Below are 22,761 nucleotides of genomic sequence, written 5' to 3'. Positions count from 1 at the left end.
TTTTCTATTCACACACTATTGTACTTGTTGGTACAATTCTGACACTAAAAGCTTTTGAGACCACAAATTTTACTTAAGAGCATTTGTGCAGTATATTTTACTTGTTGTAAAGTACCATGTACACCTGTGGTGTCATAAAGAAATAATAAGAGTTTGTGCAGCATCCCAGCAGGAGTGCACTTATGTATAAAATCACTATTATTGCTGAGAACAAGTAATGCTCCTTTCCTCAAACAGAATCTTAGATTGCCAGCCCCAACCATATTCAGAAGGCCTCTTCCCTTTTCATTTCTTATCTTCCTGATCTGCTTTGTGGTTCAGGAAATCTTGCCATATGAACTTCCCCCCCAAGAGTTAGGCCTATTTTCCTGGGTGCAACTGTGTTTTATATTTCGCTCAGCGCTAAAGCTCTTCTTCCCTGCCTAACTGTTATTTGCCTGCTTTCTGCACTAGAGACATATAAGGCTACCACTCTCAGTCACTTGTCCTTTAACCTACATCCCACACTGCAGCCTCTGTGGGATTTAAATTCTACCCCGGAAGTTAGGGCTCCGGCGCGCTGCATGGCGGGAAGTGTAGTTCATCCCCACTCCCTTTGAACGCCTTCGCATAGTGCCAGGGAAGACGGAAAAAAACCACAAGTCCCCTGAGCCTTTGCGGTGGCCACCGCCCCTGCTACGCAGGCGCAGTGAAGAGGGCTGGTTTTTGAATCAGCGGCGTTGTTATTGACGCCATATTGCTGGTGTGGGAGAGTCACAGAGGGAAGTGCCGCCGCTGCCGCTGCCATCGCTTTTCATCGGCGGCCCCTGACCGGCGAGCCGAGCCCAGCTCCGCACCTACCGTCCCAGCAACCGTCCCGGGAACGGCCGGGGGCGGAATTCGCGAGGGCGGGGCGGGCGGAGAGCGAATCCGTCGGCGAAGGCGCCGCCGGGGGGGCCGGAGCCGCTCCCTGGAGAGGGCGATAGGGAGGAGGCGGAGGCCCTGACGCAGCTCCCCCTCCCATCCACCCCAGACGGTGGGGAAGGCGCCTCTGGGCTGGGCCGGCTGCTGCCGTCTCCCCCCTCCCCTCGCACCGAGCCCCCTTAGCCCGCTCTCCCCGGGTCTCCGCAGCCCCCGGCCCGCTCCCCCCCGGCCATGGCTTGCGGCGCCACATTGAAAAGGACTCTGGATTTCGACCCTCTGCTGAGCCCGGCCTCCCCGAAGCGGAGGCGATGTGCGCCATTGTCAGCCCCGGCCTCCTCGGCCGCCGCCGCCTCCTCCTTCGCCGCCGCCTCGCCGCAGAAATACCTGCGCATGGAGCCCTCGCCCTTCGGGGAGGTGTCCTCCCGCCTCACCACAGGTGGGTGCCGGGGGCCCCGTGGTGGTGGTGGGGGGGGGCGTTTGGGTGGGGCAGGGAAGCGGGTCCTGACTGGGGGGGGGGGGGGGGGCGCTGTCGGCCCTCCTGGGGAGTGCGCAGGGCCGGGGGGGGGAGAGCCCGGCTCTGGGTAGGGGAGGAGGGCAGCGGGGTGGGTCTCGAGTCTCCTCCAGCCATTTTCTCTCGGGCTGCGGGAATGGCAGCGGCACAGGCGGGGAGATTCCGGCTCTGCCTGGCATCGCCACGGAGGCGACACAATAGAAATGGCCGTTGGCAGCGGAGGGGGAGGGCTGGGCCGATGCCGGCCGGGGGGTGGGGGAGGTGCGGGCTGAGGCGACAGGTCGGGGCCGGGCTGGCTGGGGGATGGGAAGAGACTCTTTCTAGCCAGGGGGCGCCGGGGTGGGGGCGGGTTTCTTTGCGCTGGGGCGGGCGTGGAGGGTTTCGTTGGGCGGCTGGGGAGCCGCAGGGGCGAGTCAAACTGCGGAAATCCTGGGGGCGGAGGGGGGTGAGCATGTACGTAGGGGCGTGGGGGCGGCGCGATCGCACCCGGGAAAGGTGCCTGGGCTCGAGGCCCCTCTCTCTGGTCCCCCGATCGATTTGTTGCAGCCATTAGCGCCGGGAGCGAGTGGTGGTGCCTCAGTGAGGCGGGCGGCGGCACCTCCTCTCCTGCTGTTCAGATATTGGAGGGGGAGGGGGTATGTCCTGTCATCAATCACCCACAAAACGCCACTTGGGTAGGGGCGAAAGCGAATACAACAAAGGGAAAATGCCTTTTCCAGTCGCCTAGTGTGTGGCACGGTCCGAAATGACCGTCTGTGGTGTCTTTAAAGTTTCATGGAAAAACCAGGTGATGAAAGCGATTGGCTTTAAATGCGTAAGTTGCCTTCGGGGCAAATAAAATGTAATTAGCGAGTCTCGCTCGTCACAGAGATGTTGGAGGAAAGAAACCCTTGCATGTTCTTCACAAGTAAGAGAAGATTCAACTGGTGGCCCTAAGACTTAGCTCTAGGCATGTTTGTGCAATTGTTTCAATTTTAAAAAACAACTTGATCAATTTCACAAACGAACCCAGGAGAAAATGAATTTTGGCTGAGTGTGCAGAGTCCTGGCTTCTGTGTCAGTGTAGCCTACAGCTTCCAGTAACGCACTTCACAACGTTTGTCATCCATGCATTCAGTCATGAGTTTTTTGTGGTGCTGCTGAGGTGTAAATCTCTCCTTTGTGTGCAGAAAAAGCCTTTCCTAAATTGTCACTAACTCAGGTCCTTTGTTAAATTTGTTACCCCTTTTGATAAGAATTGCTGGATTCTTATGTTTCCGGTGCTAAACTGTAGTTTTAAGTGTGTATTTTAAGTTCTTTGTTACTAGGACAGTTCTAATCTTACTGTAGCTTGCTTAACTCGATAGACAGCAGGCCCTGACTAAACACTTCTGGTTCTACAGGCTTTAGTCAAACACGAAAAAAGATCAAGTTTAAGGAATCATGATATAAGTATAAAATGGTAGTTTCTTAAATTTAGTGATGATGACTTAATATTTGATTTTTTTTGTAATAAAAATGTTTAAAGGGTTTTGAATGGATCACCAGGCAGCTTTGTAAAGGATAATACTGCAATAAGACATTTAAATGTCTGTACATATGTAATCTTTAAGAACAGGCTTAGTTTGCTTATCTTTTCAAAATATGGGTTACTGTTTAAATACTAAGATTTCAGTTAGATAATTTCTTAGGGAAATGGAAGGATCCATGCTATGAATAATTAATGTAAATGAGGTTTAAAAAAAAGCTGGTCAGGCCACTGCACTGTAATAGTAATACATCTTGCTCAAGGGAGGAGGAGTATTGATACAATTTCAAGGCATGGGCGGTAGTTAAAATCATTTCCTATCTTAATGCTAAATGGTCTTTCTAGGGCCTTGAGACTAAGATTTATTATTGGTTGATAATGTTGAGCATATATAGTTGGCCTGTCTGGGGTCCCTACCTAATTTTTCCTTTGAAAAAACTTAAATTCAAAGAATTTATAATGTCAAGAATATATATAATAATCCAGTAAATGTATCTTAAATGAACAAATTAAAGAAATTGTTCAGGTAGGAAAGATTATTATAATACACTAGTTATTGGAGGGAAAATGCCAAAATCTAAGTGATTCTGTACAGCTGATCCAGATTCAGCATCAGCTTTTATTTATGGGTCTTTGAATCCATACACCAGTTTTTAAACTTAATCTTCAAAATAAAATTTAAGAGACATTTGCTGTCAACAATTGTCAGTTTGGCAATGTCTCTAATCTCATCCAGCTGTCTGAATAGTAATGATAAAATGTTGAATAATAATTCAAGCATTAAAATTTCATCATAATTGATTTTTACTTTCCCAGCAGAAATAAGTATTATAGTAGTCTTTAAACTGTGTTTTCCACTATTAGGTTCTAAATTGTGATTTTTTTGATATGGTGTAGTTGGTTCTAATTATCGGAGTAATTATGGTGGCTTTGAATTATAATGTAATAAAAGATAAGGCACAAATCAATAAAAATGTTTGTGTTACTGAATGGTCTTGAACAACAACCTTGCTCAATTTAATTGGGAGTTATGCATGCTCACACATGGGTGTGCTCTGACATAAGATTGCTATAATAATGTTGTAATAATAGGAGCATTTGCTTTGCCATGTCTCTTTAGTGTTTACTGAGAATATTGAAGTTCCGCCTAATTTTATGCTTTTCACTAAACATAGTTATAAGTAACATTTCTAAGTGTATTATTATCCTGGTCTTGCTAATACATTATTTAAAAATGAGAGCCTTCCCTTTTAAAGGCGCCCTGTAAAGAGCCATAGTGCCTGTAGGTATATAGCAGAGAATATTTTTTAAAAAACATTTCAAATTTAACCCAAACTTTCACTACTCAATTAATTTTTGCACTTATGGACAGTGAAATATACTCACAATAGGTAGAGTTTAGTTAATTTCACTCACTGTTTCTCAAGTGCAATGCCCTAGTGTTTAGGTTTTCAATGCTTGCAGCCAGAATTTGTGTTAAATTTTGTTTAATGAACAGATTTCTAGTAATTTGAGACCTAAATTGTGTATGTAAAACAACGTGATGCTGCTGTTTAAATCAAGATGGTACTTCATACAACAAATACATTGTTCTTTCTTTGACCTGTCAGTCCTGGTGCTGTTTAACTCCAGTTTATGTCTGTGCACCTCAGTATTTCAACACTTGATTGCTCTTTTCAGAAACAAATGTGTTATCTGGAAACAAAATGCAACTTGAATGGCAATAGTGTCTGCAGGAACACACATTGTATGCTAGCCAGATGAGACACCAGCTGTCTTAAATTAAGTATAAAATGCTTATAGGCAAATAAATGATATGGCTATTTGGGAGAGGGATGACTTTAGGATGAAATTTATATCCAATAGGAATGTTTTAATATTTTGTGGTTATTTGGACAGCTGTTAAGTCGCTTTTAGTTTCTCAGTGGATTTGACAGCTGAATTGTGTTTTTGTGGTTTCTCATCTATGCCTCCTATAGATCTTGTATCTAGTACTGTTATGACTATTTTGAATCATTCTTCCATTCCATAGCATAAAGTGTTTTGCATCTGTAAGGAATTATCTATCTTAAACTTTTAAATCAGGGTTTACTTACATCCACTATTTGCAGTGTGCAGACAATGCTATTTACATACAACGAGCCTGGTAGGAAAAGAGTGGCACTATCTTAATGTTAGTAAGATCTCCCCCCTCCACCCCCCCCCCTTTTTTTTGAGTAGATTAGTCTTTGTACTCTTACTTGCCTGAAATTCCTTTTACGTATGTTCTAGCTAAGATTTGATTAGGTAAGAATATTTTGTGTGTATGTATATATAGAGGAGAGGGAGAGACAGACTGACTAGAAGGACAGAGCACTTTTTATTATAATTTATATTTATTTGAAGGGCTAGGATTAAACCAAAATCATCAGAGGTGCTCACTTTCTTGTATCTGGAGGATTTCCCCGTGCAACGTGGATTAGAATACATGCTTTATTATGGTACCTCAAAAACAGATTGGCGGGTGGGCATTTAACTACAATGTAGTGAGTGATTTCAGTTATTCTGAAAATAAAGCATAAATGGTAGTGTCTTGAGTGTCTCCTTTTTTTAATAGTGAGGCCCAGGTTTCTCAAAGAGGCAGCCAGTTGTGCCAGGGTTTTTTGGTGGTTTTGTGTTCTGGGCACATAGGGACTAGAATGAGTCCACCAAGTTCAAATTCATTTCTGGCCTTGGCATGACTTTAAGCTTAGGTGTCCTGTGATAACTTGCTGTACCTTAAAACTTTCCCCTGTGAAATCTTAAAGCTACTGTGATCTTTTTATCAAGCTGATAAATGTAGGTGGTGGAAGTGGTGGGAGGAATGATGTATTTTTCCTCATTAAGATGTCAAGACAGGTTTATCTTCAATTGCTTTTGCTGAGGAGAGGAACATATTCAGGGCAAAAATAGTAGTAATATTTTACTAATTGATAATTCCAGCATTGTGCTTATAATTAAAAGGCAGACTATGCTGTACTGGCTACAGGCTCTTCTGAAACTGAAGCTTTTAGGTTGATTGAAAGTGGGTCGGGTGGGAAACCGTCCAAAGAAATAAAAATACAGTGCAGATCTCGTCACTAGCTGTTTTAAATCTCCTTAACACCGATAGTAACTTCAGATGGCTTCTCTGCATCTCTGCTCCAGATTGCATATTGTACCTTTAAACAAACTCATATTTCAGGGGCATGCGTCCTTGAAAATGGCTTAGTCTCAAAGGTTAAATAGCAGCTAATACCTTACAAAATCATGAAAAACGTGTTTAGAATTAGCCTGAAAAATCTCTATTAAAAACACACGAACAAGATCTTTGAGTTCATCTACATTTGCAGTTTATTTTCCATCTGAAGTAATCATTCTCATGAGCATGTCCCTAGTAAGTAATTGATGTTACAAACCAAAGATTATAGGGGATGGATAGCTATTGGGAATACAAGGCCTTTCATTTCAGATGTCACTGGTTCAAATCCAGGCAGAGATTAGTAGTGAATGAAACTAATTAAACTAGTTCAACTTCCCAGATACCATCAGAAGTCTGCTTTTTCAGTGAGCACATATCCACATCACAAACCCAAAATCTCTAAGTTCACCTTTATTGCTATCCTTGGCATAGAGGCCACTAATTGAACAGGTGTAAAAAAATGGATCATCTTCTCTAACTCTAGTTCAGGATTGAGGCACATTGGTTGATGATTTTGAAGAATACTGTATAGCTTTTGACCATGCTGTGTACCTGTTCTCATCCTTCATGAGTACTAAATTATTCTAAAATGGGATTTAACCTTCTTCTCACCTTCCCTTTTAAAGATATTGAAAAAGTGGAAAACAAGCAAGGACAGATGAATTCTTAAGAGATGCAGACTTCTGTTTTCATGCAAATATCCCTAGTGACTGTGGGCAAATATGGTAAAGGAAAATTGGCTGTAAATAGTTTTTCCCTTGAGGTATCATTGAATATTTATTCATGAACAGAGGTTAGTTGAGGATTTTGCCATTCAATATGTTTTAATCTTTCACAGGAAATTTTTACATCTAATATCTAAACCCAATTATAGTCTTAAATTATGCAAGAAAAAGAAATTGCCATACTTAGAGAGAATAACTGTGTTGAATCTACCCTTGAGCTATCTTTCTCCTTTGACCTGTGAGTTACCGTCTCAGGAAACCTGCTCCTTCTGTCTGAAACCTAGCAGGCAGTGGCCAAGCACAAGTTTGAGAACCAAGACAAGTAAGTCTTGAAGGCCTTAAGAGGAGATATACCATGTTGTTACTAGCAGTAAACAGAATTTAAATAGAAAAATTATCTTGTGCACACACTCCTTCGCAGGACAGTTTGTCCTTGTATTATCATGGCAACATGCCAGGGTTTTCAAAATACCCCAGTATCATAGAACTTTTTTCCCTGAATTAAAATACACTGGCTGTATATGAACTTGTTAAATGTTTACCTCATCTTGAGAGGTGATTTTTGAGTCTTATTAGGTGTATAAAGTGATTAATAGGCTGATCTTCAAATGTGACCTAAATGTTGAATTTATCCTGCATTTTTAGCTTCCAGTTTGACAATAAATTTATGATGATTGTAGAAAAATACTGAAATGCCAGTTGTCTGGCATATTTCACATTGTCTGTTCTATTATTTTTTATTCCTTAAGTCCCTGACCCAGGGATCTGGCATTTTCTGAAATGTCACATTATTGCAAAACACACTAATGCTAACGTGAATGCCAGACGTGGAGCAGAACCTTCATTAATTTGTGGTCCTGGATAATTGGATCTCATGAGGGTGCCAGTTCTGCACCACTGGGTCTTTTGAGAGGTTCTGCTGGTGGTCCTGTAAATATGGGCACTGGCTGTGAATGTCAAAAACATGTTGATTATGGTGCCATCGATAAATATTACACAGCCCTTTAAGACAAATAATATTTTCAGTGTCAAAAACCAACAGATATTTTTCTGCCCCCAAACAAAAAAAGACATTGAAGTGACTGAGCATGACCAAAGCAAGAGAATGCTAAATGTCTGGATCTCTCTAAAATACATATCTTCATTAATTTTTTTTTCAAGATATCTTGGTTGGGTTGGCAGATTCTGGAGTGAGATCTGTTACTAAATGAAGAGCATTGGGGCCTCAATTGATATCCCGCTGCTCTCCCAAGGCATTTTCCTTGATGGTGAACTGGGGTAACAGCTCGTGGAAGTATACTTGGCTGGTGATCCCGGAATCAGAGGTGTGGTGGCACCAAATGAAAGGCGTATGAACAAGGTGGACAGGCCTTGGCTAGTGAAAAAGCTGTAAATAAGTGAGATCATAGTAACTAGGAATTAATGAACAGTACAAAAGTTTATTTAAAAAGGAGCTGATTCCTTTCTTACTCCTTTATGATCTATAGATATAGATAACATCATGGTAGGTTTCTGTTTGTCTCCTTCGTGAAAATCTCAGGTTTGGTTAGGTTCTGCATATGGTTGAGCATTTGACTGGTGCAAAAATGGTTGGTCAAATAATGTTAAAAATTGTCATATTTTAAAGCATTAATTTATTAGAACCATAACAAAAGAGTAAGATGTTATGATCTCCATTAGGCTTTTTCAACAGCAACTCATGTCATCTAGCATATTTTAAGATCTTTGAGACATTTAAGAGAAGGTGCCCATCAAATAAGACAAGGATTACCCAGTCATGGATGAAAGTGACTGCTCTACTACGTGGCACTGAAAAATGTCTGCTGATACTTCTATTTTTGAAAAATTTGACAGTGCTTTTCATTTTTGACATGTGATGAGAAAGTTGTCAATCTTCAACATGACCAATGAAAAATAGCATCATAGGGCAGCACATCCAGAAGGTGGTTTGGATACTCCTTATCAGCAAAGCCCCAGCAGCTTTCATATTTGTAAATCAAGAAGTTTTTAATTAGTTCACTTCAGGTTTCAGTTAGTTCACTTTTTCCCAACATGTAGCATTAGCATATAGTAAAGTGAGTGATCGAGGCATTTAAGTAGGCTTGCTAACAGATGGCACCATGATGCAATCAAAAAGGTAGGCCATCGGCTACATTAGAGTATTCTTGCTCAAATAATGGGTGGTCAGTTACATTATTTGACCAGCTTGCCAAGCCCTAGTTCTGAGGGATTCTTTGGTTTGGTTCTAAAGAAATTGGAAGGTGACATCACAAACTGAAACCTGAGCTTCAGGTTCCATTTCAGGGCTGGGAAAGCTGCCACTTCGATTTCAACCTACTGAATCACCATCCTATTTATTCTGCTAAAGTGTCCTTCAGCTCAACGACAGAAGCCAGGAACCAAGATTTCTGAGAGTGCTAATATAAAAAGCAGAAACCTGACAGTAACTCTAGACTTCATAATGGGAATAATGTTCCTTCCTTCCCAAATTTTTTTGCCTTATTTCTTAAAAGTGAAATGCAGTTGCAATTTTAAATAATTTCTAGATAATTATTGGCCAGGGTGGGGTGAGTGACTGACGAACTCTAAATTAAAAAAACAAACTTTTGACGATCCTTAATCATGCATTAAGGAAAGTATGAACTATCCAACAATTGTTTGGAAATGGTTATTCAATCTAGCACTCTATTAGCATGACGAGTCATATGGCAGCATTGGCAGAGCATGTAGAGATGACACTTAGAAGTACCTAGTTGATGCTTGCTTCAGTAATAGGAGGGTTATATGTAGCAAATGAACTTGTAACTTGGAGCATAAGGGACCAGAAGGCTGGCTAATAGCCTAGGTCAGGAAACATAGGGGATTGGGAGGGTGTAAAACATCGGTTAAGCTTTCCTTTTGTCTCTGGACCCACTCAACTTAATGGATGCTGTTTGTTTTCCTACTGATAAGCAGGAAGATGAAGACAGAAAGCTGACTATTTCTGTATTTAAACTAGGGGATGAGGGAAGCCCTACATTTTTTGTCTGAGTTTAAGTGCAGTAATTTTTTGTGTAAATGTAGACTTGTATGCTTTCTGTTGTTACTGTGTCCAGGAATTGTAAAGATGAATAACCTTCACTCCTCCTTAGAAGTGGTGGCTCTTTGATCTCCCTTTCTCTCTTCCCCCCCCCTTTCAGTCAGTTACACTGGCAGTAGCATTCCCCAAATCATCATTCATCCCAACCTGCAACCCGATTTCTAAAATTGATCGGGGCATGTAATGCAGAGGCTTAACTGTTGCTGCCGGTGACATGCTTTTTCTTTGGGTACAAAGATCCACATTTGTAATTATTTTAATGTTGCGACCTTCTATAAAGCAGTACATTCAAGTTTCACAAACGTTTTGAAGTAAATTTACTATCAGCACTTTTTCCAGATAATTGTGTAAACGAAAGGTTCTCAAACTGTGGTCTGCAGAGCACTCGATGGTCCGCAGAGCTGTGTGATCATATGACATTGCTTCTTCCAACTGCCAAATTGAATTGAAGGTAGCTAAAATACAAAATTACTTAATTTGACTTTTTTTGTGTGTGTGCAATTGCTGCACCTCCAGCCTCATCTTCACCACGAAAAAGGTCAAGTTTCATGACTTCAGTGTGACCATTTTTTCTAGTCTTAGTTGAGACAAAGTATATCTGGGTAGATTAAAGACCATGATTTTTTTTAAAACTTTTTTTATTTAAACTAGATTTTTAACATTCAGATCAGATTTTTAATAGAAGCATTGTTCATTCCTCACTTTCTTCCCATTTTATAGACTTTTAAAGTAGCTTATTTGTACTGGTTTCTTTAGTTACCTGATAGTTAGATTTCAGAGTAGCAGCCGTGTTAGTCTGTATTTGCAAAAAGAAAAGGAGTACTTGTGGCACCTGAGAGACTAACCAATTTATTTGAGCATATTGAAGTGAGGTGTAGCTCACGAAAGCTTATGCTCCGATAAATTGGTTAGTCTCTAAGGTGCCACAAGTACTCCTTTTCTTTTTGCTGATAGTTAGAATTTCAGTTCCCTGTTCCCCCCCGCCCCCCTTCTAAGAAGTTTCACACTTAAAATGCTCATCAGTGCTAGAAAGACATGCCCGTGGCCTCATTAACATCATTATTGCGAGACTAACAAATTCAACCACAGAATTGATAAAGTAAATAGCCCCTGCTTTATTTGCAACTAACACCACCTTTCTATATATTGAACTTCCACAGATCAAGAAATCTGACATGTTTTTGACCAGGCTCCTCCATCCGGGAGTGCAGTTAGATAACTGTGTTTAGGAGCTGACTTTAGGCTACTGTTTTTGAAATTTTTGGCCTAGGTATAAAGAGGTCACTGACTTTGACGTATTGGAAGTTTAAATAACTTTTCACTGTTAACACCAAAGCGGTTTTGTTTGAAGTGACAGATTTTGTGCAGTCAAGAAGTTTTTAATTAAAAACTATTTTAGCTAGTCCTTAATGCTGCAAACGCATGCTAAATTATAAGCACAAGGCCCATGATTCACATGATTTGAAGTCAGTGGGACTGTTCATGTTATGAATCTGTTTACGTGTTTATGGGATATGGGCTTTCATTTTCAGTATTTTGTTTTTGGCCTATAGCAGTTTTAGTACAAATAAAATAAGATACCATATGAGTTGTGGCTTAAACTTCAGCACCTACACTTAGAGCTGTGCAAATAATCAATTTTATAGTTTGCTGGTTGAACCAAAACCTTTTTTAAAAAAATCCTTTTAGGATATACACAAGAATTTTTTCTGTTTTCTTACCAAAACAAAAAACCCTGACAAAAGTTTTGAATGAAATACTTTCTTTTGCTTTGAGGCATTTTAAAGTGTTTTTTCATCTAAAGCAAAGGAACTATGAAACTAATGGAGGAGGAAGCGGTGGTGCCCCTTTATATTCTGAATCCCAGGGGAGTGCTCTACCCATGGGGCTGTGGGAGACCAGGGTTCAGGTTCCCCCTTCCTGCGTGAATTGCCTAATCACCAGGTTTATATAGTCATTTTTTCTCTCTAGCTCAACTAAGCATCTGGAACAAGAGATGGTTGTGGTGCAGCTAAACCAGTTTTTAACAAAAATAGCCTCTTCTGCAGGTGCAAAGAGTATTTTCAGTTTATTCAACTAGTTTAGTTTATTAAAAATGGAGAAACTGAGTTGAAAAAGCAGAAAAGCTGGTTTATTGTTCCAGTCTGTGAATAAAAACTAGATATGAGAGAATGAAATCTGCTGGTAGTAAAAGCTTGAAGGATGTGGTGACCAAAATAGTAAGTTCAGTTCCCTAATTAGATACTTCTTTTGTTTAATAATTAGGTTAGTTCCAAGTTTAGTTAACTTCGAACTAAATTATTAGTTTTTTCCTTTCTAGCACATGGAAGATAGTTTTATTGAGCTAATAAAAACAATTTTAAATTGCTGTTTATGTGCATTTTTAATTGAATTTAAATTTCCATCTAAATAGGGCTTCATAAAATCATAAGTAAAAATTAATCTAATAAATGAAATGGAACATTCCCCATTTTCTAACATAAAAATGTAAAAATTCAGAATGTGAATAAAATGTGAGTTAAGCTATATAATTGTTTAAGTATCTATAGATACAGTATATCTGCTTGGTTAGCGACAAAGCACAAAATTTAGTGCAAAGGCTGTATTTAGTTGTAAATCAACATATTTTAATAGTTACCAACCCATGAGAATCGACCTTTCTTTAGGAAAATAAAAAGCAGTGTTGTAAAACAAGACTCAGACCCGTGATTTAAATCCGCGTTTCCTGCTTGCTGATTTAAATTATGATTAAAATCAGTGCTTTAAATTGCTTTGATTAAAATCGGTCCAACCTGCTATCTGCCCTCAGTCTTCCTAGAGTTCACATAACCATTCCATGACAAAAAGTAATTGAAATACTATCATTTCTGATAAGAGTAAGAAAGTATCTTCCTTGAGTTCCTTGTATCCTGGACAGTAAAGGAGAAAATGTGCTGGTTTTGATTGTTCACTCCATACATGCTTATTGTATGTTTTGCTATGTAATGGTTTAGGGACTTGGAGTAGTTTAGCTTTTTTTATCCCAATTATTGTAGTTCTGCTTTTAAGGTTTTTGTCCGGTGCCTTGAGTCTCAGTGGGATTTTTTGGTTCTATTCCTTTGCAGGGGTTATTGATAAAAGCTTGTGGGTTTTTTGTTTGGTACTCTAGTGGTAGGCAGGAAGAAGTTAAACTGTTTTGGTTGAGATGGCTTCAGAAATCGTTCGTTTTTTTTAATTAAGCCAGGGGAATTCCCCTTATACTCTCAGTTGCAGTTGAGAGTTTGTGTACATTTAGTATTTTTTGCAGAACTGCAGAAAAAGGCTTCTGTTGTGGTTTTGTCATGTTTGAAGTTTAATTGATGTTTGTAGAGTAGGTGAACCCAGATCTTAAAAAATGTACTTGACCCGGACTAGCCAGAGTGCAACATAGATGCGGTGGTGCCACACGCTTGAAATGTAAGCTGTCGGGGCTTGTCTACATGAACCCCTGGACTGTGGTAAGCTGGGGAGGGAATCTACCCTCCACTAGCCTGCTCGGTCTAACTGTGCACATGGACTTCGTGGATGCATATTAATAGTTAATGCGCTTTGATCTAGCCTTTGAAATAGGTGCACATGGATAGTAAGACTGCGGCAGGCTAGATTCACACCCCAGCTTGTCACAGTCTGTTCATGTAGACAAGCCCTAAGACAGTTGAGAACTACTACAATACATATTTTTCATAGTGTGGAACACACTTTAACACAGAACCGGTTGTCCTCCATTTCACAATCGCATAACATCTCTGTAGCTACGGCAGCACTTGGTTGTATGGAAAAATAATATTGAGGAAAGTATTTAACTCTAAATGTAACTTAGCAGCTGGAAATGTGGCCTCAGCACCATGGTGGCCAGCAAGTGCTTCCTGGACCACAATTTGAGAGCCTCTGCTGTATTTCATTGTAACGCATTGTGCATACGTATGCTTTTACAAATGGATTAGAAAGCCTAACTTACTATGTCCCTTGCTTTCATTATACTGCCTTCCTTTCTGGCTTCACTACAGCTTTTTAATATTCTATGCGATGATAGACCATGGTGTATAATCCAAACGAGAAGCCCGCTTGCTGAAGGTGCAAGGATACCTAGGAGGGGTCTGACACTGCCCCTGCCCAAGTGATCTGTTTTTTGTAACCTGTCGCTAGGAGGTATCTGATATTTGAAGCCTCCAAACTCCTCTGACTGCTGAAAGGCAGAGAGAGAAATACGAGAGGAAGGATAGTTCTGTGGTTAAACCTCTGGGCCAGGAATCAGAAGATCTGTTTCCTACTACTGGCTCTGCCACAGACTTATTTGATTTTGGGCAAGTCACTTAAGCCTCTACGTCAGTTTACCTATTTGACAGTAGTGTTAAATTAATCCATTATGAGATGCTTAGACACAGTGTTGCCTACAGGATTCTGTATAGCAGAACCATGTTGCAGTTTAGCAAAAAACAAAGGAGCAGCAGGAATGTACTGACTAAAGTTGTCTGTGGATTCAGGGAGGGAGGCAGCGTGCCATTACTTTCTGTTTAGCTGACATTTGGAAAGTTATCTTTGCCCTAAGGACTAGAAACTTAATTTTGTAAAATGAAAGTCTAGAGTCTTCAGAAGCTAATGATCATCCTGGGAAGTGTTGTTTTTGCTGTGAGCAGTAGGTTTTTCCAAACCGTGGTTTGACCTGCAGAAATCTGAAAAATGCCTTCAGTGGGAGAGGGGTGTCTGTAAGCATCTGGAGGCCTTCTTTAAAGAGCAGAAAGCCTGTCGAATTTTTTCTTCTAATTGCCTTTGAAGTTTTTTTTATGTGTTTTGTGAAACTGGGGATGGGGGGCCAATGTATGTAGTTCTTTGTATTATGTTGTGTAATTCATGTGCTGATGCTTATGTGAGCAAAAGCTATGAAAGTTGCTAGAGGTAACTGTTGTAGAGAAGGCAACATAGGAATGACTTGGGGGGACGGGGGTAAGGGAAGGGATGTTTAGGTTACACTTTGAACATGTTTCTAGAAATTATTAGATGCCAGATTTTGAAATAAAACTTGTGTAAAACATGTAAGAATTTCTATTTTCTTATTGTATAGCAGTACCGTGGGGTAATGGGAATTAACAATTAATATTACTTTAAATTGTGGGGAGGTTTTATACATAGCCCCTTAAAAATTCATTTGGTATAATTGTGACATTTCAATATGTATCTCATTTGCATATTCATTTATTAAGTTTAGAAGAGCATATATACCAGTGGTTAACAACACCTGGAATGATGATCATTTAGATGCTATATTTTAAATTATTGAGATTAGATTATTCAAGTTACTTAAATATTACCAAATTATACAAATTTTGAACTCCATGTTGTTGTTGTTCTTCAAAAGAGAGCAAAAATTGATCCATGAAATATTACTTGTCTGGCCCATGGTTTAGAAAGCTGCTGATCCTGAAAGTTTTTGTACTGATTTGCCTAATCGATTGTAGTCCTGGCAGATGTCAAAATAATAGTCCCTCTATACAATCCTATTATTCTGATTACTCTCGTTTTCTTCCCCTTAAGTTGCAACATGTTATCAGCAACTCTGGAAAAAATTAAAAATCAATATTTCACACTATCTGGAAGCTTGGAGTATCTGCTTTTAAATTATTGGTTTCTAATTATGGAGGTGTGTAGATATCAGCCCTTAATTAAGATGAGATATAAGGGTGGGGTCAAAGGGAAGCAAGATAGTAATCAGAAGGAACTGCATTAAAATCAAATAGGTCAACAGAAGGTGGATAGTGCTATTAGAACTGGAAGGTTGAAACTCCCAGGTTTCCAAAGGTGTCTGTCATTTACTTCTAACCAAGATAGTTCGTGACCGTAAAACTGTCACTAATTATTCACCCTCAGAGGGCTTTTGAGGTTGGTCTTGTACCTCAGACCAGTGTAACTTGTCACTTGTATCTTCAGTTTTTTATCATGAATATTATGGAGTGGACTTCTTTAAATGTCAGATTCTTTATTTATAGTTGCATTTTACACATGAATATAATTGATAAAATGGCCCCTTTAATGGCTTGCAGACTTACACATCACTTTAGGAACTGTTATTGGTGTCAGTTAATTATCCCGGATGCTTGATATCTGAAATGGAAATAAAATTGAGGGATACTGTAAAGTAGTCATTACTAAGTTAACTTTTGTTTTAACTTTTGTTTTAGAACAAATTCTGTACAACATAAAACAGGAGTACAAACGCATGCAGAAGAGGAGACATTTAGAAAATAGCTTCCAGCAGACAGATCCTTGTTGTTCTACTGATGCACAGCCACATGCATTTCTCCTTACTGGACCAGCTTTGCCAGGTATCTAGCCACAACTCTGTATAACTTTGCTATATATACACACCTCATGACTCCATGTGCATAGATAACTTTCCTCAAGTTCTCACATTCCCTGTGAACCGACTCTTGCTCGAGCCATATCCTTACTGTTGGTGGAGTTACATTCATTGCAAGCATTAATGTCGTGGCAAATTCCAGCTTTGATTAAAAGAATTAAAATAGATAACTCCTTGAAGGTTTTGTTAGCTCATTCCCAGTAAATCATTCTGCAAACAAACTTTTTGTAAACCATTGAGCAGCAGATGTCTTTACAGAAAGATCAGCTGATACTTTAAAAACCGATGTAACTTTACTCACAATGAATGCTTAGGATCCTTAATGAGGACATGTTTCTGTATGACATGTCTTTTCTTTTCTATAATAGACATTTTTGTATGTAGTAAACACTATTTAACATTTTTTGAGGCTTTTGTTATCCTTACAGCATGCTGAACTGAGAGCATAATTTTAGATTACTTCCTTTAAGTGATGGTATAAAACGTTTCCAGTATCAATAAAATTTGGAAGTATCCAAAAATTAAAGCAAGATTTTGCCAAATGTTTTTGTTTGGAGAACACATTTAATGTAATAGAGATGATGTAGAAAGCTGGAAGATGTTGAATGTTGACTTTGAGTTACTTATGTGTAAATATTTAATCATAGGTACTTCATCTGCAGCATCATCACCATTGAAAAAAGAACAGCCCCTGTTTACTCTCAGACAAGTTGGAATGATCTGTGAACGTTTGCTGAAAGAACGTGAAGAGAAAATCCGTGAAGAGTATGAAGAAATTTTGACCACAAAACTTGCAGGTGTGTTTGAATTAAATGTAACTTGAAAAAATTGATTAATATATTGGCAGCCTCAGTAATTTTTGTAACTTTAATGTTCTATCCGGTTAAGAAATGAGATGCCCAAGTGGAAAATTTAAGTTTCCATCTCTGGACATAGCAGAAGTGATAACATAGTGTCTGTTGTAGACTATCTGGCCCATCTTCTGTGCTGCTATGTACGGAAGTTATAGCTCTATGGGTATTTCTACACCATCAATTGGTGGAAGAAAAGTTTTTATTTCAAATAGAACTTTCTCTTGCTGGCATATTTGAGCTGACCATCTCCTCCCTATTTTATGTCTACACAGAGAAAATGGCTTCCTATTTGGCTTTCCTAAGAGCCATTTGCAAAGTTTTTTTTTCCCTTGGGAAGGGCTTTTTCCTTAATTTTTTACAGGAGTTTTGCATTTGATGTAGAGGGGACAGTATATGGGGCAGATACCTTTAGCACAGGAAGTTTCCCATTTACCAACCCTGATTGATCCCAGACAACCAGCAGTGTTTGGCTACTATTCAGGTGCTTTTCCAATCAGTGGCATTGTTACTTTCTTCTTTACTACACAGTGGATTGCCTGTTTCCCCTGCTCCTGAAACCTTCTTCATTGTGGGCAGTTGCATTCACTCCTTGCTCTTCGTGCTGGATTGCTGGCTCACTGACTTAGTTCAATTAGTGGAAGCGAGGAATTTTGGCCTTACTTGTGGCTGGGCATCCCACAGGTCCATCTTAGATCTGAATGTCCTTAGGCTCAAAGCAGTGTAAAAATACACATGTAAATAGTAGTTTTTCTACCATATTCACTTTTAAGCAGCCCCGGTATTCCTGAATACCTGTGTTAGGTAGATGGCTTCACATTGCTGTAGTACCTATGTATAATTTTAGAGTCTTTCCCTCAGGATCATCAGGTGCATTCCTTCTTAAGTGTTCTCTACTATGGTATGATTATAAAAGCTCAGTTGAAGACCAGGAATGTTTACACATTCATGTTCTGGATAACTACAGGTTTCCAACCTAGGAGGTTGTCTGCATGACCAGTACTTCCTGAAAAATCTCTAGTTAGACACTCCCTCAGTCAGAGTTTCACTGGAGACTAATCTCTTGGGGAGAGGAGCTCATGTGGTGATTAGTGTGCTCTTAGGGCAGAGGTTACCAAAAAGAGGGTTAGAAATGCTATAGGATCATATTACCTCATTCATATATGGAGCAATGACAGATGTTCTGTAATATACGGGAACTTTTGAGGAGAGAGTGCCAAATTAAAATCCAGAGCAAGTCCCTCGGCAAGAGACCAGTTAAGTTGTGTTTTACCACCACAGTGGTTGTATCCCCTTCCAATACACACATCCTTTCCAAGATGATAGCTAGTCAGCATGAAAGGATAAATCAGTAGAAATCTAGTCCTGGAAATTCTCTAGCAGATCTTAACCAAATGGCTTTCTCCCCCTAAGCCGACTTGTTCACCACTTGGTACTTTTCAAAGTTCAGAGTCTCTTCTTGCTTCTGCAACTATTAGGGTTTCTTTATAGTTTACCGGAGAGCTCCTTTTTTTCCCATCTTTCATTGTGTATGGATGTGTCTCAAACAATTTAATCTTCTAAATAGTGAACCTGATTCAGTGATGTTCCTTTGTTCTTCCTTATCTCCACTACCTGGAACCTTAATCAGCATTCACTTGGGCTTAGAATCATTAGAGATACTAGCCTCAGTAGGGCTCTGGCTAAAACATTATTCCTCTTCTATTCCCTGTGGAAGTTACTCTGGAGTTCCCTATATAAAAGCTTTTTCAGGTCTGAGAAGGTTAGTTAGGTTCAAGTCACAGGGTACTGGCATATATTGATATCGCCTGCTGTATTCTTACCTAGCACCATGGTATTTCTCATTCCTTTGTAGTTGTGGTGATTACCTACTTTTAAGGCAACCTGGAAAAACCCAGAGTTCTAATGTTATGCTGCAAGCCCTCATTAAAACTAATTTTAAAGAGCCAGCTGGGGATTTGTCCCTTTCCTGTGACATACAGTTTGATGAGAAGGATAAGTGATCATGGATTTCTGTTTCATTTGGAGACCCGTACTTTGAGCATACTAGATAATAGTATGCAAACCAGTGCTGTACTGAGCCAAATTTAAATTCACAAAGAGAACTTACAAGGTGGCCATCTGGTTTTTAATATATTGTTTTTCTAAAGATTCTAAAATTGAGTTGCTGCTGGTCTTGGATACTGTTTCTGGGCAACCGATTGGCTCACATTGGGTATGTCTACACTGCAATTAAAAACCTGGGTTCTGATGAAAGGGCTGCTTAATTATGGTGTAGATGCTCAGCCTGGAGCATGGAACCTGCAAGGTGGGAGGGTCCTGGAGTGCCCCAGTGCCTATACCGCAGTTAAACAGCCCCTTTGCCTGAGCTGTGTGAACCTGAGTCAGCTTGCATGGGCCAGCCACAGGTGTCTAATTGCAGTGTAGACATACCTGTTGTGTTATCCCAGTATTTTGGCTAATGTCCTCATGTGGCTGAGGAAGAGTTGGCTGAATCTGAATTCCAGTAAGTTAGAGATGATGCTTGAGGGGAGAGGGAATACCTTTTAAAAAACTGGCTGCCTTGTTTACTGGACCAGTTCCAGTCAAAGTTTTGAAGGCACACAGATCATCAAAACCATCCACACTTAGGAGTTCTTTTGCACTGCTTGCTGATTACTGATTCACTGTTTACTTTGCTCATCCCTGCAGGAGGATGGGACTTTCATGGGGGGGACCCTCAGACTGGGACTCTTCTGTGGAAACCCAAGAACTACTGCTACATTTTTGGTTGAAGATTGCTTTCTTTAACCTTGCCTCTTCTAAGAACAGTGCAGAGCACTTAAAAGTAATAACCCAACACACCTCACATGCGGTTTTCCACAAGGGAGGAAGGGGAATGGAGAGGAGCTGCATCTGATAGATCTTCTTTAACTTCCTAATTCTAAAAGTTAATACCATGTTGATGGGTGCAATATTAGAAACTGAAGAGAATATGAAAAAATGTGTTATGTATGTGATGTATAGAGATTCCTTCTGGAAAGGACTAATTTTGAGTTCAGAGTGAACTGAATATTCTTTATAGCATCATCTTGATCTTAGTATTTAGTTTGAGGAGATTACTCAATAGCTGATTTTACTAAACCCGCAGTCACCTGTTCCCTATTGTGACTATTTTTGCTGTTGAAATAAAGCAAATATTTTTCACTTAGCTTTTTATCCCATAGTTACCTGTTTCTTGCTTGTTCAACATTTTGGCAGTCAGTGACAATTTCTTGATTGTAATAAATCTTTTCTATACTTCTGTGCTGTCATTTCCCAGACGTTTAAATTCTGCCTTTTTGTAACTCTGTTCAGTGGTTAGAGGGCGGAAGTTGAGTTCTACTTCCAGCCCTGCCACTCACAGACATTGCTCAGTTAACCACTCTGGGCCTTCATTATGCATCTGTAAAATTGGCATAATATGACCTTTAGGGATAATGTGAGAATTTAAGTGTGTTTGAAGTGCTTTGAGATCCTCTCTCTAAGTGCAGCATATTCCTTTGCCAAATTCCTCTGTTGTCTTATTCTGTGCTGTAGTTCGCTTGTCAAGTGAAATCCAATTGATTGCTAACATGGTTTAATGGGGTGGATTTTTTTTAGGGGGCAGAGATGAGATGGCTGTATTGAATAATCCATACTTGCCCCTTACAGACTGTCAACGTTTGTTTAATTGATATAGCTTGCATGGCATAAAAAGTAAGCCTTGACCTTTTTTTTCATGCTAAGTTAAAAATTTGGTACACTCACTTCTAATGTTACTGTTTGCAGAACAATACGACGCATTTGTGAAGTTCACGCATGATCAGATCATGCGACGATATGGAGAACAGCCTGCTAGTTGTGAGTATCTCAGCATCTTTAACATCAAACAGGAACATTACATCTCTTGATGGTTCAGTAATTAAAATGGCCAGTAGTACCACTGTTTTTTTGGTCTAGATTTTAACTGAAAAGCACTGAGTTGAAAGCTTTAGTTCATAATGCTATGGAGAATTTAGGGTGAAGTGAAAACGTGCTGTATAATATATCATATATGTGCATCAAATAGCTTTGCCTCCTGTAAACCATTGGGGCTTTTTGTTTTTAAGTGATTTTTGCTATTGTCTTAACTGATTTATATTCAATTTGGATTCAGTTACCTTGTTAGTAACCTTTTCTTTTTTTCCTTTTTTCAGATGTTTCATGAATCATGTTTTCTGCATACGTGGGCTGCCCTATACACCCTAATTGTTGCAAGCTGTCCCAGTAAAAGACTTGCAGCAATGCCATATTTTCCCCCTTTTCCCCCACCCCCGTGAACACAGGTTATTTCAAGCTTTTGTCAGTGGCAACCACTCTTACGCAGCAACTGGTTTTGGAGTGCTCCCTGATGTCAGCACCACCTGGATGTGGACCTTTGCTACCTGTAATAATACCAGTGGCCTCATTTGCTGTCTCATTACGATTTGGCTTCTTATGTTAATAAGTTTGAAAAAGTAAAGGATTAAAGCTGGTGTTCTAGAACTTGCCCTTCACTGGTTGTGTAAATAAAAATGTAGAATGACACTTCTGACTGAAGTTAGTGTGGTTTTCGTAACTGTGCACTACAACAAAACTGTAATCACAGTTAAATTAGAATGTAACCCCAGGACAATTTTAAGCAACTAGCCCACAGTACTGCCTGTGAAATAGTAAAGGAGGGCATTTCTGTATTCCATGACTTTTTGGGGGGTTAAGAATGGGTTTATATGATTTCTCATTTTTGTAGTTTTTATTTATTCTATCAGTCTTTAACAAATGTTTATTGCTGCAATTTTCCAGTGTATCATTGTTTTACTGCCCTTGTAGTACTGGAATTTAGTTGGAAGAATAAAACATTTACTTCTAATCTCTTGGCTTTTAATATACAGGTGGCAGTGCTGCTCTGTCGGAATAAAATTTATCCATATTTCAATGAAAATGTTATTTACTAGCAACTGGGGTAGGTGAGAGTTTAATTTAGGAGAGTGAAATAGACTGAAATATTGAGTCATTCTGCAGAGATAAGAGATCATGCCTCTGTTACATTTGGATGAGCTGCTTCATGTGGAAGCATGTTTTTTATGTAACTGACCACAAACATCTGATTTGATATTAGTAATGTACTCAGCATCTGTTCTTTTCTAACCCCCAGATTTCAGTGATATCAAAGAAATGTGTTTATAAGACAGACTTGGCTATTTTTTTGCTCTGGGAATATAAGCTGTTTAAAACATAGCTTTTGATTAAGCTGCAGTAACCAGATGTGTCTATATGCATGTTAGATCTTGACATCCCACGCCCACTATTGTGTTGGGAAAAGGTTTATTTTGTCTTATTTTGGTATTTAAAGTTGAACTGCAGTGTTAAAGTTTCAGATGTTGGGATGTGAGCTAATTCCTCCTGTTTGGCAAACTGGCTCTAACTGATCTTTACAACATCCATTTTTGGAAAGCCTTTCTCTTCTCTTCAGTCCCTCATGAACGCTCATTTACTGGACTAGTGACTTCACTAGCACCAAAGATATGCAAATAGCTCTATTTGTATTCTGAATTTCTGTGACAGAAGAGAAGTAATGGTTTCAAGTTGCAGTGG

The 22,761-nt window shown here is 39.6% G+C and overlaps 1 protein-coding gene across 1 annotated transcript; it reads left to right on the top strand.

Annotated features, from left to right (window-relative positions):
• Nucleotides 1-717: 717 nt before the first annotated feature.
• Nucleotides 718-22,036, top strand: AKIRIN2 (akirin 2). Its single transcript, XM_077812805.1, has 5 exons — nucleotides 718-1,339; nucleotides 16,119-16,262; nucleotides 16,945-17,094; nucleotides 20,938-21,009; nucleotides 21,345-22,036. The coding sequence occupies exons 1-5, from the start codon at nucleotides 1,135-1,137 to the stop codon at nucleotides 21,353-21,355; spliced, it is 582 nt and encodes a 193-aa protein (XP_077668931.1). The 5' UTR covers nucleotides 718-1,134; the 3' UTR covers nucleotides 21,356-22,036.
• The last annotated feature ends 725 nt before the right edge of the window (nucleotides 22,037-22,761 follow it).

This window comes from Eretmochelys imbricata, chromosome 3 (assembly GCF_965152235.1).
Source record: "Eretmochelys imbricata isolate rEreImb1 chromosome 3, rEreImb1.hap1, whole genome shotgun sequence".
Taxonomy (NCBI): domain Eukaryota; kingdom Metazoa; phylum Chordata; order Testudines; family Cheloniidae; genus Eretmochelys; species Eretmochelys imbricata.
The sequence above is the reverse complement of the archived record's forward strand: the minus strand, read 5'-3'. Positions and strand labels throughout refer to the sequence as shown.

What these genes read in the sequence shown, in the direction of transcription:
- AKIRIN2 (XM_077812805.1), top strand. Translation starts at nt 1,135, where the DNA reads ATGGCTTGCGGCGCCACATTGAAAAGGACTCTGGATTTCGACCCTCTG. An exon ending in GTCCTCCCGCCTCACCACAG is followed by an intron (nt 1,340 to 16,118) that starts GTGGGTGCCGGG and finishes CTTTTGTTTTAG; the next exon opens with AACAAATTCTGTACAACATA. An exon ending in TTTGACCACAAAACTTGCAG is followed by an intron (nt 17,095 to 20,937) that starts GTGTGTTTGAAT and finishes TACTGTTTGCAG; the next exon opens with AACAATACGACGCATTTGTG.